The sequence below is a fragment of the Sinocyclocheilus anshuiensis genome, unplaced genomic scaffold (assembly GCF_001515605.1).
Source record: "Sinocyclocheilus anshuiensis isolate Anshui unplaced genomic scaffold, SAMN03320099.WGS_v1.1 scaffold426, whole genome shotgun sequence".
Lineage (NCBI taxonomy): Eukaryota > Metazoa > Chordata > Actinopteri > Cypriniformes > Cyprinidae > Sinocyclocheilus > Sinocyclocheilus anshuiensis.
In genome coordinates this window covers 621,671-641,010 of record NW_015542362.1, presented here as the reverse complement: position 1 = coordinate 641,010, position 19,340 = coordinate 621,671, and the positions used below count along the sequence as shown (strand labels likewise).

At 38.8% G+C, this 19,340-nt stretch overlaps 2 protein-coding genes across 2 annotated transcripts in view; one reads left to right on the top strand and one right to left on the bottom strand.

Annotated features, from left to right (window-relative positions):
• Positions 1–339: 339 nt before the first annotated feature.
• cmtr2 (cap methyltransferase 2) lies at positions 340–4,291 on the bottom strand. Its single transcript, XM_016490766.1, is given in 3 exon segments — positions 340–778; positions 781–2,764; positions 4,213–4,291. Coding segments are annotated over 2 exon segments (2,097 nt in total). The 5' UTR covers positions 2,726–2,764; positions 4,213–4,291; the 3' UTR covers positions 340–626.
• A 4,511-nt stretch (positions 4,292–8,802) lies between these two features.
• LOC107691917 (protein Shroom4-like) overlaps positions 8,803–19,340 on the top strand; it is a 52,012-nt gene continuing 41,474 nt past the window's right edge. Inside the window, exon 1 of the mRNA XM_016490763.1 lies at positions 8,803–9,019. Within this exon, the coding sequence (XP_016346249.1) occupies positions 8,894–9,019 (126 nt within the window). The 5' untranslated portion in view covers positions 8,803–8,893. The remainder of the gene's footprint in view (positions 9,020–19,340) is intronic.

Here is a 19,340-nt window from a genome sequence, read left to right as displayed (position 1 = left end):
TTGCACACAGTTGTCAAATGTATATATGATGTACTCCATATATAACTAGACATTATGTGCATATAGTCCCATTATACCTCAAACTCTGATAACAGTTTCTGTTAGTTATTTATGGTAACAACTGGGTATTTTCATGAAAACACTCCATATATGCATTAAAGAAAAGGTTTTAATAAATGAGCCAGGACAGACAAATTGATCAAGGCAACACATATAATTTCAAGTGTTAACATAAATACTAAAATAAACATTTTGAACTGCACATACTGTCATATGCAGTCATATGCAGCACATTCAAGATTAAAGAAAGTTATTCTCCCCAGTATAAATATATAAAACAAAAGAATTCTGTGTTCCAATATATCCTACATATTCACTGTGGCACTGGCACAAGCTGAGGCTACGGATTCAATTGAAGTAAACCGAGGCTTTATTATACTCAAATGTAGTCTAACTGAAAAGTTCTTCTAGAAAATATAGGCATACAGTATGTGCTCTATTCAACCTGCTTCAGCACGTGTAGCTGCTGTCGAACAACAGCAGTATTGAAGGAAGAAAGGAAGCGAGGTAATTCCCCTCTGAGAAGTTCTTCTAAAGGTACAAACTGCAGAATCTGCCTCCCAAGCTCAAGCTGAACTTTTTTCATCTTCTCCAAAACGTCCCGGAGAAAGTCCAGCAGCCGGGGTAGTGCTGATGGTGAAGAGAAACCTACACACACAAGAGCAGCAGGAGGCCAACCAGATGAGCAGCGGAATGTGATGTAACGGAAGCACAGCTGGAGTGTGAAAACCAGGCCGGAGGTGAAGCGTGTTAAGACAGAACATAAGGGAATCACCAGGGTTGATCCCTGATGCTGTTTCTGCAGAGCAAAAAGCACAGTGTTCAGAAGCTCAAACTGATAGTCTGGTTGTCCATCGTGCAGTGTGGAATCCTGTACCTCACAACAGGATGGTCCTTGCAAAAACTCTGGCTGCAATTTAACGCCTACAAGTGTGCCGTCACACCAAGACTGGCTTGCCAGTACCAAACAAGATGTCACATCAGGATGGCTGCAAATCTCAGATAAGATGCCTACAGGGGAGTCGATGCTGCAGGAGCTGCATACTAGCAAAGCTCCGTCAGAATGATTCGCCGCTTTGACCCTCAGGTTCTCTTCCAGAGCTTCATTCAGGAAGTCTAGCATTTCTTGGTCACAGAAGGTGGAACTGCAGACTTTCGGCAGGGCAGCTCCCTCAAGGGCAAACCAGGCTCCCAAATCACACTCATCCAGTGGGCCACTAAGTACATTCTCACACCCTTCTGTCCCTCCACAGTGCCTCTCTATGAACGCCCCATAATTTCCTTGGGCAAGGCGCTGCTTCCATCCCTGAAGTTCCATCTCCTTGCGCTGATTAAAAGAGCCCATTTGCTTCCTTTCACAGAGTTTTACCCATCTGGCCACACCACCACGGCAAGCCCAGCTTTTCCGAGGGAGGTAGTGAACATTGAAACGTTTCGTATAAAACTCTGCAGCATATTCCCTGAGCTGCTCCAATCGCCTGCGCTGTTCTGCGCTCATGCATATAAAAAGCTTGAGGTTCTCCTGGATTGTGTTAACTTGCAATGCATGGAAAAAAGTGCATATCTCTTCATGCTGACTTAGAAACGAGTCTGGAATGCAGCGACGGGGAAAGAGCGCCGCTGTGGATGCCAAGTCTGGTCCGTAATTACGGATTAACTTTGAGAGCAATGGCCGAATTTGTTCTTTGGCCTTATAGTCCAAGCACACTATATACAGTTCTGAATTTCCAGACTTGCTGGTGCCTGGCTTGAAGACGTTCACGGAACGGAAACAGCATGCAAGGAGATACAGCAGACAGACAGATGAGTGTTCAAATAGTGTGAACATCTTCAGGACAAATGAGCCTCCGGTTCCTAACAGCAGAAGAGCACAAACGGCTTCGCAATATTGAAGCGGGGCAACTAATCTCTCCTGTTCCCCTGGGTCCCCCTGACAGTCAAAGCTTCCATCTGCTGTAACCAAATCAACACTGTGCATGTTGCTCACAAATCTCGGCAGTTCCAGCAGATGCTTCTGAAGCATTATGTCACCTGTGTTGTCTGATCCAAAGAACCACCAAGGCAGAGTGTGTGCGATGAGTCTGTCATCTGTAATAGTGCGACCACGTCCGTTGGCTTCATAGTATGGATTTAGAGTGTTCGCAATCCAGCTCCAGTCACAGTGCAGGCCACTCGTCTTGAGGAAGTGATTTAGAGCTGATATGAAGGCACCAGGGGCTTCACACAGGTGTATGGAGTTCAACTCGCCACTCTTCAATGCATTGTCAGGCAGAAGTTTAAAAGTCCCTAGGATCTCATAGAACTTGGCCCAAGCCTGGGTGCACAGCTCTGCGTTGGTTGTGGAGCGAAGGTGGGCTGTAACACTGCCTGCTCGGTTGGTGAAACAAGTATGCTGGTGCCATACTGAGAGGTCTTTATCGCTGAGTTGATTCTTCACTTCATTTAGTGATTGTTTCAGAGCCTGCAAACGTGGGTGACTCGCATGAGGATCACAGAGCACCACACTTGGGTCAGGCAACGTCCATTCTCCTCCAGCAGGGGAGGCATAACTTCTGACCTTGTTGAAGAGCTGGTGAATCTCCACACGTATTTCCTCGTTACATGTTTCAAAGGCATCTGATTTTTCTGGCGCCGTTCTTTTTCTCACTCCCCGGCCCCGGTTCATCCTTCAAAACTATGTTTGGCGACATCAATCATTCAAAAACTGTAAAAAATATAAGGACAGTCAATCAAGATTTTCATAAGCACTATACATGGCAGAATATGAAGAGTTTAAAGTGATAGTTCACTCAAAAGTGAAAATTATTTCATCATTTACTCACTCTCATGTGGTTCCAAACCTGTATGACTTGTTCATCTGTGGAACACGAAAGACAAATGGTAACATTTTTGGTTACCATTGACTTCCATTGTATGGGGGAAAAAAACATTACACAAAATATATTTTTCTATGTATTACAGAAAGTCAGTCATACAGGGTTGGAATGACATGACTGCGAGTAAATGATGACAGATTTGGGGTAATTTTTGGGTTAACTATCCCTTTAATTTGAACACTAGTAAGCATTTAAATGTTTCTAGTGAGTTCTTATAAACAATACTAAGCCATATTTGCTTTAACATGACAGTGATGCTCAGTAAGTCTCATAAAGGCTATTCTGCATGCATGCTCACATTATTTATGTATAAAGTGCACATGTCAATGCAAAACCCACAGGCAAAGGGTCAAACAGCACATTATCTCTCTGATATGGTCTGTCAGAATTACTTGGGATGATTATCTATACCACGATATATCTAGAATAATGTTTTAAGACAGTTTATGCGATCTGGGGTTACAATTTGTGAAACTGAAAAGCTTAGGTCCTGTAACTAGTCAGCTGTGTCATCATTTTAAAACAATTTTTGCCTTCACTGGTTAATTTTTAATGGTGCTACGTGCTAGAAATTGATTCTAACATTAAATAGAATTACACATATATAATGTAGTCTCTAAATTAATATTAGTCACAAAAACTTCATGCACTACAATTACAAATAATTCGCAAAAGGCGGTTTAAGACGGAGTGTAGCCTGTCACACCGTAGTACATGACATTCAATTACTCAAGGAAGTTGACAACTACCCATTTACTTCGAGTGATGCAATTCCCTGCGTTCAGAGAAGCTTGTGATCTGCTCTGTGTTTTTACAGACCACCAAACGCATGACACATTAGACATAACAACTGCGGAAAAACCCCAATGTGTTCAAATATTTCTGAGTACGCTTGTTCTTGTCGTGGATTGTACAGTTTCTGGCTACTAGCTAGCAAACAAGCTAACGTGGCTACGTATCTTAGAAATGTAAATAAAAGCTTCGTTAAAAAAGTATAGACTTTGATTCATGATTCTTATTATGCTATTGTATTAACCGCTGCATTTTCTTCACATCAACCGAATATCCGACAGTTGACAGATGAACACTATCACTGCTATGGGAGTGTTATGGCTAGTTTGGGGAAGATTTGAAGGAAAATACGATGTGTCGATTACAGCCTGATAAATTGAACTGGATCACTAAAAACCAACTGTATAGTATTATTTTCCTACTTCGAGTTAAAGTTTATCATCGTTGTCAAGATACTAACAGAATGAGATCTGCCTGTGCTTACCAACTTCAGTACGGGTTCTCGCTTCCTCGCGCAGGGTGTGTTGTGCAGCGCGACACTCGCTTACAAGCTCGGCTGTGACAGGATGGGGAGTGTATGAAGGTAGAATGACGTCAAAAAGATTTGCATACGCAGGGTAATATTTGTGGAAGTGTATATAAGACTGTAAGCGTAAATTAAATTTGCATGCGCAAGAGAAGCTTTGTAAAGGTGTAAATCGCGTTTCAAGCACAAGAAAAAATTATTTGTAACAGTAAAATGCTGCAAATAATTTTTTCTTGCGCTTGAAACGCGATTTACACCTTTACAAAGCTTCTCTTGCGCATGCAAATTTAATTTACGCTTACAGTCTTATGTACACTTCCACAAATATTACCCTGCGTATGCAAATCTTTTTGACGTCATTCTACCGTCATAGAGTGACTTTCAGCAAGAGACGCTTTGTATTTTTGTTAATGTGAATGCTAAATTGAGATGTTGAAATAAAATTGTTAATGTTTTTCTGCATTTATACCCCCCCCCTCTCTCTCTGTGTAACGACTATAGTGAGAAATGACATAACACTAACATCGTTGACTGATCTCATCTATCTATTGGCTTTCTAATGCATACTAATTTACTCTCTTACCGCACTTTTACACAGCTTACACACACACACACACACACACATTTATAGGGACATCCCATAGGCATAATGTATATATAGCTTGTACAGATATATAGCTTGTTTCCTCATGGGTACAAAAAATGTCCCCACAAGGTCAAACTTTATACCATCATTGTGGGGACATTTGGTCCCCATAATGTAGGGACTACCAGGACCACACACACACACACACACACACACACACACTGTACTGAAAGCAAAATTCATATTCTTCATATGGCCACAATCTTACGAAGACAACCAGACAAATAGGTTCTTTAATCATGTTTATTTTGTATTCTGTGTATTATGTGAGTACTTGAATTCTTTGATAATATCTGTTATGTTGCTGACTATGACTATATTATGCATACAGACTGATTTTGTTTGTCCTTTATCTTTACATATTCTAATCATCATATCCATAAATAACATGCTGTTACTAGCGTTCAAAATTTGGGGTCAGTGCCATTTTTTTAAAGACATTAAGGAAATAGTTCACCCACAAAATTAAATTGTCATCATTTACTCACCCTGTTGTTTCAAACCTGTATGAATTTCTTCTGCTGAACACAAAAGAAGATATTTTGAAGAATGTGTAACCAATCTGTTTTTGGTCCCCATTGACTTCCATAGCATTTTTTTTCCATACTGTGGAAGTAAATGGGGACCAATATTTTTTATATATATATAAAATCTTACTGACCTTAAAATTTTAAACAGATATGTGTATATATTTGATATATGTTTATATAGATATAAGCATATAGGTATGCTTTATGAGTACAATTTGCTATTGCATTAAATAGTGTGTATATCTGTGTTTTATGCCATTGAATGTCTTAAACAAACCCCTCTCACATATAAAACAGTTTGCACTATTTGTTAAGCAACATCCACTGTCCTTTTCTTTGATTTATAAAACAGCATGTCGTACAACAAATTGAGTTTTAACCAACAAAATGTATTGAATTCAAATCATGTCACCCATAGTAGAAAATGGGGGTAAAATATTGCCAGTAAGCGATAGGAATGTGTGTGAGCAGAGATAAGAGCGATGCAGAGAAATTTCCACTGGCTTAGCTTATTAGAAGTATGTGGCCATATAACTGCCTGTGCAAGTGTGAATTTAAGGCACAGTAATCTGTCAGGGTCAGATCATTACTATGGAGATGACAAGCTGCTCGCATGAATGGAGAGGTTTATTGCCATGGTGACAGGCAGATTTTGACCCCATTGCTCTTTTACAGTAAATGCCCAAGAAACAGAAAAAGGGTCACTGGAGAAATCCAGACCTATGTTTAAGGTGACAATGAAAGGAAAGAGAATGAAAAGAAAGAGCGATGGTGCACCAAAACACTCTAAGAAATATAGACATATAGATATTGTTCCTATGCCAACTAATTCTGAGACATCAATGTCGAAATGAGCAGCATTTAGATGACTGGAATACAGCTGAGCTGATGTGTGGGTGCTGTCATGCATAAAAGTACACTATATATGTGCTCAAGTGTATTCATCGACGTGAGGGCCCTTGTGCTTGCATGTGCGTTCAGCTGGCTCATATGGCTGTTCATTCATGTGTATGAGAGGTGCGTTAAAGTGGGCACGCTTATGTTGATTAGAATGCAGAATGCTAAGAGACTGATAAAGACAAGAAGGGTAATAAGAGAACATGTTATGGTTCTTAATTGTAATGTCTTATTGCTATAATTGGAAAGTTGCTGGCTTCATCCGCACAAAGAAAGAGAGCCATGAGCTATCACCACTGTGCCTTTGAGGAAGGCATTTAACCCCAGGTTACTCCAGCGGGATTTTCCCTGTAATAAATATACTGAAAGTCACTCTGGATTAAAGTGCCTGGTAAATGACTGCTTACTTACTTATAGGGGTCTATACCTTGTTCACTGTAACACGGTGAGTCTCTAAGAGACTGTTAATGTGGTGATCAGTGTTCTGTTCTAGTACGTGTTCAGATTTGTACCCTGCATGTTCTGTAGGACTGTACCACTGCTAAAATGACGATGAGAGCATGTTGAGAAAAGCTCTTTGCTGTAAACTGCAGCACCTCATAATGTCAGCGTCAGAAAGGTTGCTCCCTGTGGGCCTGTGCTTTATAGGGTCTAACCTGAAATGTTAATTTTCACAAAAAATTTTATTAGCATCTTTATAATGTCATGTTTTTGGCTTTGTATTTTCCCCTTCTTTTAAAACCAATCGGGGGAAAAAAAAAAGAATTTTTGAAGCATAAAGCCTGAAATAGTATTCCAGTACTCCAATAATCTTTGTTGCATTTTTTTACAACTTAAAAAAATACATTTTACATCTCTCTCTCTCTCTCTCTCTCTATGTATTTATGTATATATTGCATGTATTAATCTTAAATAGAAAACTTTTTAAAGGTTGCTCCCTGTGGGCCTGTGCTTTATAGGGTCTAACCTGAAATGTTAATTTTCACAAAAAATTTTATTAGCATCTTTATAATGTCATGTTTTTGGCTTTGTATTTTCCCCTTCTTTTAAAACCAATCGGGGGAAAAAAAAAAGAATTTTTGAAGCATAAAGCCTGAAATAGTATTCCAGTACTCCAATAATCTTTGTTGCATTTTTTTACAACTTAAAAAAATACATTTTACATCTCTCTCTCTCTCTCTCTCTCTCTCTATGTATGTATGTATATATTGCATGTATTAATCTTAAATAGAAAACTTTTTGAATGTTCTGTGAATTGTACAGTACATCACTATAGTTGCATATTTTTTGTTTAATATTAGGATTTTTATGACTCTTCAGTCACACTCCTCAGATAATTGGCTGATCAAGCGTAGTGTGTGAGTGTGTGTTACTATACATACTCTCTCCACACTCATGTGTTTGACAGGTAATTGATTTAGACACGCGTTTGCAGTCTCTGATCATTTAGTTTCCAGCTTAAGCTGAATGCAGATGTCCTAACAACATGACAAATTGGACATCACTGGACTTCTGTTCATCACATAGCTGAATGGATAAGGAAATAACTGCTCATCAATGTGGAAATGATTTGTAAAGAAAAGTGCTCATCCTGAAGCTTTGATCACATATGCTTGCTGCAGGCTGAGCTTTTACTAAACGGTTAAAATACAGCTTGACATCACAGCATGTCACACTTCTACAACACATGAAACAACAACTCCCCCAAGTGGCCTTTTCTACTCCTACGTCTACTGCTTATGTCTAAGATTTAATAGACTTTTTGGTGACTTAAAAAAAAAGATATTTACATATTCTTGACTGTGTCACATTTGCGTTTTTTTTAAAGGGCTCCGGTATATCAGAACGGTTAGGCTACACTTTATATTGTAATTACACTCTATTTAAGTTGAATGTATATTAATTTAAAATATACAAGCTATCTTATTGATGTTTTCCCTACAGCTTACATTATTGCATTTGCTGCACTAGTTTTGGTTTTTCCCACTTCACTAGTTAAAAAGAGAAAATAATTCTTCTTTTTTTTTAAAAACCGATTTAACAGAAAAAGTGATAATTTCACATAACAGAGTTGAAATACTTGAGTCACAAAATAATGGAAGAGTAACGTAATGAGAGTTGCTTGTTCATTTAATTGTCTTTTGAGCTGTCTGTAAAAATCTCACGATTGGGTAACATTGCAGTTCACTTGAAAAACAATTTAAAGGTTCCTGTCCAGCTTTCATGTAAGTTACCGCCGTTGTAGTTTGAAAGTTATGACCCAAGAGTTGATAATGGCCAACTTTCCTGAGTTTTCCCAGGCAGTCATACAATGGACAATGCAGCGGTCGATAAAAATCCTGCCCCTGGTACGATTTCATTGGTCAGTTAGAGCGACGCGATGTTCTAATTGGCCGTTCCATCTGCCACTCAAATCCACTCTTTATTCTCAAGCACTTCCTTCGCTAACAGTGCATGGAAAGCCCATCAACGGCCAACCCACCGGGCCTGTCCTCTCATGCCCGGAGTCTCCGGTTGTCGTGATGAAGTTGGGTCGTGATTGGGTCGAGCTGAAAGCACAGAAGTCATGATGGAGACCGTTGAGCAGCTGGTGTCTTTCCAGCACATCCATGTGCAACTGAACGGAGGCGCTCCGTGGGGATTCACTCTGAAAGGAGGACTGGAGCACGGCGAGCCGCTCATCATTACTAAAGTAAGACCGGAGTTTACAAAGAGTTAGAAACTCTTACTATATGCTCGTGTGTGTCTTATTGATTATATCCAAACACTTGATTACATTGTGTTGAAAGTTTAAACGCACTGTTTATGCTTGGATGAATTGTAACGGTGCCCTCATGGATGTTTGGGAACTTTGTTAAAACTTAGTGGTGAGGAAATGGCCATGGATATAAACAACAGCAACCTTAAAGCTCTTGCTAAATTACTATTTTCACTAATGGCAGATCATGAATCTCATGAGATCTGTGAATCATTGACTTTCAAGATCCATAAAAACCAAAAGAAATGAAGGAATAATCAATGTTTTCATAAGAGGCAAATTTCTACAGCACACTAACGACATAGCTGAAGTGACCTGGACTTCTTTACAAAGTATTCGTTAGTCATTTACTTTCATGAGTTTTGGTCAAAGTGGTAATTCCTACTAACATCATATCCAAAATCTACTGACAGCTATCTTAAATAATTTTTGTTTTACAGTGATTTTTGTGTGAAATAAGTGTACATTTATACATTTTGTATATGTTTTATTTGCATCACTTGTCATTTAGTTAATTAAATTGCACTTACATTGCCCATCTTGCTCTCTAGAAATTGCATCTGCATTCAAAAGCTGAGTTTATTATTGTTGTTATCATAGGTTGGCATTTAATTTTAGTGCTAAAACTGCAGCTGCTTTTTGGTTAGAAAAAGGATGTGGGATTATGAAAATAAGGCTGTACCAATAATTATCCATTTTAGAGATGTCTCAGGGATCCCTCTGTGCACACCATGACTCTTGCTTGCTGCTTTGAGTCATCAGCTCATTAACTTCATCTTTAGTGTGTAAAACCTACTGGGATTGTGGTTCTACTGTGCAGTAATTTAGATAAAACCCTTGTATGAGGCAGATAGGAAATTACTCATGTTCAATTCATTTTTTTCAACAGAATAATTAGTAATAATGAGTTAAAATGCACACTTCAAATGCATCGTAAGGCAAATAACTGAAAAAGCAACTTTAATTTCTCAAAATATTAAAATAGTTAAGTTCATTTTTTTTTAAATAATTTAACCCACCTATCACTAACAACCATCTTTTCCAACTAGTGTTTTTTCCTCACAGGGGGGTAAGGGGAGGCATGTTTTATTTCTTCTTCCACCCCCCATTTCCTCTCCAATGGCATTTGACCAAAAAGTGTTGATTTAGTTTTCTTAAATGAAGATGCTTTGGGGGGACAAGACCCCCAGAGATCACATTCCCAAACTCTGCCCCCTCAGTCAGTGGGGAGGAAGGAGTGGGGGTCATGAGGGGGAGGCTGGTATTTTTTGTCTGACAGAGGGAAGAAATTAATTTGATTTATGCCTTTTCAGCGTGTCTTAGAAGGAGTTTACAGTTGTTTATGCTGGTGCTCAAAACATCTTGATAACTTGTAATGTGCGTTGAGTCTGGTTTGGCTGTGTAGTTGGTAAAATGTATTTTCTGAGCTCTGCTGTGTTTAATTTAATGTGCTTTAACATTTGGCACTTTAGCAGTGATATTGTCCCTTTTATCACTTCCAGGCTTTTGACATTTACATGTCACTTGATCATTGTTTCTCAATGAATCGCCAGCAGGATCAAAATGCATTCAAGATGAAGATTGCCTTTTAATGATTCTGAGATAAAACTAAAAGACAGATTTAGCAGTGTTGGCTTTTTTTTTTTATATTGTGCAATTTGATTTTAAGTGAAGCACCAGAGATGAGTGAGGTTTTGTAGCTGGCTGGTTAGTTCTCAGTAAGTGTTAACCCCTGGTTTTCTGGGGGTTGAATCATGGCCAATCTGATAACCTCGTATTCACTGGCTGGACTTGTTAACCGCTTAAACTGAAACACATGCTTGGTCCAATGCATAACCCTGCATCTGTATGCATCTGTGGCCACCTGCTTCACTCGCTTGTGAGGACTTTTTTTGGATGTCATCATAAATATGATATACAGAGGCTCCCTCAGCGTTGGATTTCATTGTTTATCTGTGTTTGCATGAGCCTTCTGGGGCACATGGCTCCAGCCGCTGCCACTCACACTGATAGTTTTTCCATCTGATTTGGAGGCAAAGCACAACCTGCATGTTTGCGTGTTCTGCTCTCTGATCCTATCTTCCATCTTTGCACCCTGAGGGCATTATTTGGAACCCCCCAGTGGTCTCGGTAGACATTTATCTCAAACAGCAAACATAAGGACCTGGTGCCCAAGGCCAGACACAACACTACCCCCCCAGGTGTTCAGCATATGCTCAAATTAAAATCCCATGATGGGTCATTCTGACCTCAGCCAGCAGCAAGAAGATACAATGGTATCAAGATTTATCAACAACAAACAGTGACTGGACATATTAGGTATCTTTTGTGGAATGTTAAAGTCTGAAAGTTGGAATTAAAATGGACTCAGATGGAATTCAAATTAACTGAATTGATCTTACATCCCTAATTTTGAGTTGAACATTTTTAGGGGTTTCAAAGCAACTTTCCAATGCATGACAAAACACTGCCAGACTTGTGATCTTCAAAATTGTGGTGAAAATGCATGTAAACCATTTGTTTACAAAGAATGCTTGGTTATTTTCCACAGTTATGCCTGTTCAATCCCCGCCCCCCCCCAAATCCTCAAAGGCTTTTGCATTGAAATGGGCATTGATTGAACATGAAGAACAGGTTGATTTATGTATAAAAACCTAATTGTTGCTGCTTTTTCCCCCCTCACCACTTTGTTAATCATCCCTCCCTCACATTCCCTCTCTTTTTTTGTTCTTCTGTTAAAGTGGAGATGGAAACATTGTGCATTTTCTTGTGTGCTATGAAGTTTATGTAGACCACATGGCACTCCAGTCATCCCTCTCTTCCCACTCCTAATCGGTCAGTGGAACTTATTCTCAGGCGCTGGAGTTTTTGAGGTGAAAGAAAGAAGATTTTGGACAGAGAGATGGAAATGTTTTACTAGGGCAAAATGTTAAAGGTGCTGTATGTAGGATTGACACCGAGTGGTTGAACTAGGTATTGCAGTCCAAATTCAAAATATTGGAGAGGGTTTTTTTCACCCGGCCCCTCCTCCTCAGACTTGACGCACACGCAGGTTGCCAGATTGACGACACCAACAGGAACGAGCACACCTGACGATGAATGAAATGAAATATGCTGTGTTTTCTGCCAACTGGCAACCCGGGTCCCGAAATACAATTGGGTAAACTGGCAGTGGGCAGGTTTCACAAACCAAAACAGAGAATGACATTCCGGCCCGGAACGCACATTTTCAAAGGAGAATAACTGACTAGCATTGTTTTTCAGATAAACAAGTATGTTAACTTAGCATGTTTCTTAAATATCTGCAAACATATTATGGTATTTTTATGCTTTAGTAGAGTCAAAAACTTACATACAGCACCTTTAATGTTTTAATGTTTGCTGGCAATTTAAACTCACAGTGCAGTGGAACACTGACTGCTTGTTTTTTGCAACTGCTTTAGTTCCGGAAGTATTTTTTTTTCCATTTATTCCATTTATCCTCTCCATAAATTTTAAACCATGCACTAAACCAAACAGTTCAGAGATTAATCACAACATAATTAACTTTGATTCAAAGCCAGATATTATTTGAAAATTAGAAAAATTATATTCAATTATTTTGAGGAATGAACTACTCATCACATGGAAACACTGCGAGTACTCCAATTTGAAACAAACTAAATATAAATAATTGCAAAATATATAAAATTGACCACAAGTATGAAATAAAATCATTTTATTTTATTTAACTCTGCAGAAGCATATGCCGTTAACAACCTCAAAGTTTATGGTAGGTCTGTCTAGAATTGTTTATACAATTATTGCTAAAAATCCATTGCTCAATGGAGAAAACGAATGGATTTTTGCTTCCAGAACCCAACTGTTGCTCTCTATTCGAAGCTATTTTCCACTTCTACTTCTACATTTTTATCATCCCTTTGTTTAATATGATCTTTGTTTAAAGTGGGATTACTTCCCCAATTCTGTTACTCAGTAACTGCATACTTCTGTTTCTGGATAGCTTCCCAAAGTTAAATCATATCAGTTTTGGACTGCTGTGTGCAGCTCATCAGTCCTAAGAGGTATTGCTTCCTTTTTGCACTGTTATTGCAATTGGATTTAATCGAGTAAATAAATAGTTTCTTTGATTATCTGATAAAAGGCTGTTTGTTTTGAACGATGTGTTGATTGTGGTGAAGTCCACAGCTGGTTATGGGTGTGGGAAGGATCTGATATGTGACAGGAATGTGAGCTTGGCTCCCGTTGCCTTTGCCTTGGGCAGCGAGGCTTTGATGGTGGGAGAGATATTGGGGTCTTATTGCCTGAGCCTCTCCACCACAAACACTCACCAGTGTTTCCACATGGTCTCTTGACAGAGCTGAGAGTGACAGGACTTCTAATCAGTGAGGCATGTGTGCTAGTTGTGTGTTTGTTCTCTGAGTGAATGGTTAAACGGAATAGGAAAGGTTGTAGTATATAGGGACCGACCTGGCAATATGATGCTATAATGGTATCTTTATCATGCTATGATAATATTGGAATTGTTATTCTTTACTCTTTTGAGGTTTGGTTGTAAATGTAAATTTAAAACTCTAAATGGTGGTTGTAATATTGTCAAATGTCATCATGTGAAAAATTTGTGTCACTTTTTTTAGGGATAACTAATTATGCTTTACTTGGGGATAATTGATTGTATCTTTTATTTTGATAGTCTCTTATTTTTATTCTGATTTACACATGTTATGTGATGTTACACAATGTTATTTAAACTCTATTTTTGAAATATTAGAAAATGTTGTAATACTTGAAAATGTTAAAATAAATTAAGAGGAGAAAAAGACAAAAATATTACAAAGGGATTCACAATATATTTGTTATCAGACATTTGATGTGGACAGGCTATCAGACACTTTTTATTTATTTAAAGGTCTCACCAATGTAGGGCTGCGCGATTAATCAAATGTGATTGTCATGTGCATCTTGTCAGTAAAGCCGGTTCTGTAATTAGTAGTAAATCTCCAGCACGTGCTTTCAGATGGAGCAGCATTTACTACACAGAGCCGTAGTTCACTGACCAGCTACGCAAAATCGTGTTCATAATCGCAGATGATTTAATCACACAATTATGAAATCGTTCTGCGATTATGAAAACTGTTTGCGTAGCTTGTCAGTGAACTACAGCTCTGTGTAGTAAATGCTGCTCCATCTGAAAGCACGTGAAAATACCACATTTAATAACATGTTTTTACTCCAAACTCACTTCATAATGTCAGTTGAGTGTTTGAAATAAATCCTTCTGTGAGATGATGTGGCTTCTTACACAGAATAAGGCACGCAACATATTTCATAGTATCCTAAGCAGTGATAAAGGCTATGTCGATTAGCATTGCATTATTATATATTTTATTATAATAAAAATTATAATAAGACAAACTCAGATAAACCATATATTGTCATAGTCATGTGTTTATTAGTCACGTTGAATTAATGAAAGCAGTTAAATCTGCTGTTTATTCAGCAACCGCTATAGGGATTTCCTGGGTTTCTTCTGCGGGGCGTATTTGGAGTTTCCACGCGAGAGTGCCCTCTGGCCTTCGGATGGAGATTTACTACTGATCACAGAACCGTGCTTCACTGAAAGATACGCATGACAAACACAGCTTCTGCCTAATTGCGATTTATCGCCTTTGTGATTTAATTTCTATTAATCGTGCAGCCCTACACCAATGTTATATCATTGATATATCATATATCAGCTGATATTTGCTACGTAATTGTGTATGCTAATTTCTCCTAATTTTGCTATTTTTGCTATTTATTCAATTTATTCAAGCATTATCTGTCATCTAATGGTCACTCGGAAAGTTTGTTTAATCATATTATAAAACTATAAATTAATAAATCTTTAATAAATCTAAATGTGAATATACATTTTTAATACTGTTTGATGCCTAAATTTACTTTAAACATTAGAATGGTTGCTTCATTGTAATTAATTTTATTTAAGTTGTATATAATTTTAATATCACCGTTTATTGGTTATCGACCCTAATATGAAGACAATTATTAGCTTACCTCAATTTCAATATCAGTGCATCCCTAAAAATTCCATTCTTTGACCCAGTATTTTCCCACTCAAACCTATTGTTAATCATAAGATTTTTGGGATTGGACTGTGCAAAATTGTAACTGATCGCCGGCCTGCATGGAGATGATTATGTCTTCGCTAATTTGGTATAATTACAAACTTACCGTTTAACCTCAGCCTGATGAAATGCAAGTTTGTGGTCTTCAGAATCTTCTGTGGAGACACATGGTAAATGATAATCAGGGAGTCAGTTCTGCAGGAGACCTGACCACATCAAACGCTTCCACCAAAAGCTTGTCGGCCAACCTCGTATCCAACATTTGGGCTCAACCAGCCATCAAAACCACTCCAAAGTCCTCTTTGCTCCCAGGGAGGTGAGTCTGGGGGAGGGGGATTCGTGTGTGTGGAGGAGGTTCGCTGAGGGGACAAGGTCACTTCACACACATTACGACCTCAAAAGACTCACTATGGCCCTATTCATAAATGGCAGGAAGCTGAGGGATGACAGGTCATAAATTGAGCCATCATCATGATGCCCCTCCTCTCACCATGTCTGCTATGACAGTGATGGATCAATCCAAGTTAACTTTGGTCCAAAGGTTGCTGACTCTCTGACATCCACCATTGTCTTTTTCGGAAACGATGCCTGCTATATGCTCAATATTTGCAATTGAGGCCATAATGGAGAGCGATGGGGTGATGTTGAGCATGTCAAACTTCCAGACTTGTGAGCATTCGGATTAGAGATCGTACCTCATGTATTAGCGCACACGTCCGTTGCTCCAATAACAATCCAGCTCACCAAAGTAATTTATAGCCATGGTTTGATGTTCCTTTCATTTGCCTCTTGTTGAACTTTGCTAAAACAAAGACAATATCTGCCCATCAGGAGGCTTCTTCTTAGCTGCACTTCAAAAATGGCTTCTCACCTCTTGAGGAGAGAGACCTTGTTATGAGAGCACACACACTGCTGTTTCTGGACGTGCATCAAAAGGTGGAGGTTTTCCCAGTGCACGTCTAAAGCATGATTGATCACTTTGGGATGTTTGTGGAAATGTCCACCAGTGGTGATATATGTTGTCCCGATCGTCTAAAGAATGGGTATTTAAGTGAGTCAAGTAAGCTGTACCGAGTTAAGAATGTGATCAAGTAACTCAACAATAAAGGCTGGTTGTTGATCTGAGTGTCATGTATGTGATTAGTGTTGTGTTAACACTGACTCTGGGTGAATGTTGGGTTTCCAATATGAATGCCAGTTAATGTGGTCTAATTAGGCTTTGATATGTGTACTCATGCGCCTAGTAATATAATCTCAGAGCTTTCTGTGTTCAGGTAGTCGGCTCCTGTGATTATAGTAAGTTTCTGCTTTATTGTTTGCATAAATTTGTTTGGAGGTTTTGGAAACACTTCTCATAGTGATAATTTGTATAATTTAATGTGTTTTATAGGATATTTTAAAACTATGACATTTATTTATTTATTTCAGTTATTGAAATGATTTTTAATAGTTTTAGTTAACAATAACAACACTTTATTTTTACGATGGCTGAGGGGACTGACGTGGTTAGCTCCAAAAATATCAAAAAAGCACAAATCCTATATTCCGAGTTTTCTGAAGCCATTTGTTATAGCTTTAAATGTAAATTGTTCAGTATTCAATTTTCCCTGTTGTCATATATATATATATTAGGGCTACACGATAAATCGCATGCGATATTTAATGCGCATCTTGTCAGTAAAGCCGGTTCTGTAATCAGCGGTAAATAAATCTCCGTCACGTGCGTGCTTTCACATGGAGCAGCATTTACTACACAGAGCTGTTGTTTACTGACAAGCTGCGCAAAACCACAATCATATATGAACGTATATGAAAGAGTGAAAAATTGAAGGGGGTCTGAATACTTTCCGTACCCACTGTATATGTATGTATGTATGTATGTATACATGCATATGCCATTTGCCTCAAATTAAACTTGAGAGCTACAGAAAAAGCTCTTAAGTTTCATTAGGGTGATTTAAATGATTTTTTCCAGTTGTTCTATTTTTGTAAGAACTATCCCTTTAAATAATTTTTTGGAAACACCAAGTGTAGTGATTCACATGTTAGGTGTGTAATTTATTCAGCTGGGGCATTTTTAATTAGGACGTTTTTAATCTATGACTGCTGTAATTGTAATAGTGCAGTCAGGATAATGAGGTGATCTTTGCAGTGCTGTTCTGTGAATGTTTAACATTTAGTATGTGTCTTGACCTTCGGATTAGGTGGTGTTTTGGCCTTATTTCAATGATCAGGCCATGTCCCCCACTCATTTTTTTGGCTGGTTTAACGGTTTGAGAAGTAAGTCCATGCAAACAGCATTTAGCAGTGAGGACCGTAGAAGGCAAACAAATTGAGGAATGTGATAAAATGTTTCTCCACAGAAAGGCATTGAGTCTCCTTGAAACAAAACACACACTGTAAATCACACATTGTGTGACGGACTAGATGATTTTTGGTGTATTTCTTTCAACTTAAATGTATGTGCACTTCCTCTTAATTGTTATTTGTTGGTCACTACATTTCTTTCGTATCTTATTTGTTCTTGTGGTCATGTTCTCCTGTGAATATAGGTCATTCATTGGCTGTTGATTCAGTTGCAGTGGTGACCCATGGCTGTGTGTCACACCTTTAAAAGTCTCGGAGCACAATGGGACTTTAGACTCAGTCGGGCCACGGCCGTAGCTCAACACACTGAGGTAGCGCTCTCTCATTTTCCCCCAGCCTGAGCCTTGAATGAAGCCTTTGTCACCCTCTCACTCACGCTGTCTCACCCACCTTTTCTCTCTCTGCCTCTCTCTCTTTCTCTCTCCACCCCCACACTTCTGTCTCTCCTCATAAATGACGGAGCTAAAAGCCAGCAGTGATCTTCTCACCCACTCTGACCTTGAATGCATCCAAGTATGTCACTTTTCCAGGTTCGCCTGCGTTCCCAAGGTCTTAACTCTTACTTGGAGCAGAATCTCCCTTCCTGTGGTTCCTATCCGTCACTCCCATCTCCTTGCCGTATGAGATCAGGCAGCTCAAGGACAGAGGTGTTCCAGTTTGCACCGTTGACCTCAGATACTGAAGGAAAACGTTCTGATAAGCACTTTGTTCTTAGCGGGGGAGCTTTGTTTCTGCTTTGCCGTAACACTGAGGTGTTTTCTTAGCTCCAGATAAACCAGGTTTGTGTGTGTGTTGGGATAGATAAAGGGGACTTCAGTGGGGATAATACATCTGTCAGTCAGCCAGTCAGTCAGTTTGGTTGTGTTGTTGAGTGGAGGCTCAAATCCTTGTCCAACAGTAGACAAAGGCCGTGTTGCAGAGGAGGGGGTTACTCAGGGCTCACAACCTCATTCTTTTTTCTTTTATGAGCAGCAGAAGACCGCAACACAAGCATGGGTGCTTGAATGCATTCACTGACCACCAGCTTACAGAGCTTTGAATACAACTGTTCATCAGTCCCTGTTGTGTAGCTCAAATGCCTCCATGAATGAGAAGATAATGTGTAAGTCAAAGCTGATCCTCAGCAAAATTACCTAAAAAGTTATCAAATTTTAAATTTTAAGTTAATGATGTCAAATGAGACATATATAAAATTTTTTCAGTTATTTTACAAAATATTAATTCACAATTCGCAAAAGTTATCTGAAAAAGAAAGTCTCAAAATGGCCAAATATCAATTGTTTTATTGGCCTAGCTGTTACTGGTCTTTCACTAGTTTTTACCACATTATGCACTGTAACTAGGGTTGGGTACCGTTCACATTTTAACTGTGTATGATGATGCTAGTTTTCTCAAATGAAACGGTAAAATTCTCGCGAAGTTAATCTTACAGTGATAGCAGCTCTAGGGATTAAGTTTTTGTATTCATGCTGTCATATAGTGAGACGCAGAGGCCGAAAATCACCATGAGCGTCACGCGTGCTTCAGTATTTGTGTGGTAAACAAAACCGCATTTCTGCCATTCATACATACAGAGGCAAGCGGAACATGCAGGATTCATATTTAAACCGTCTTTTGCATTTTAATATTCACAGACATTAGTTCATATCGCGATTCGAATTAAGTGGCAGACCTGCTTTAGATTTATTCGTCCAAAATTGACGAATTCCGTGGCATTCCGCGCTATAGAGTAAATTACGTTTTTATGAATGGACTCCATG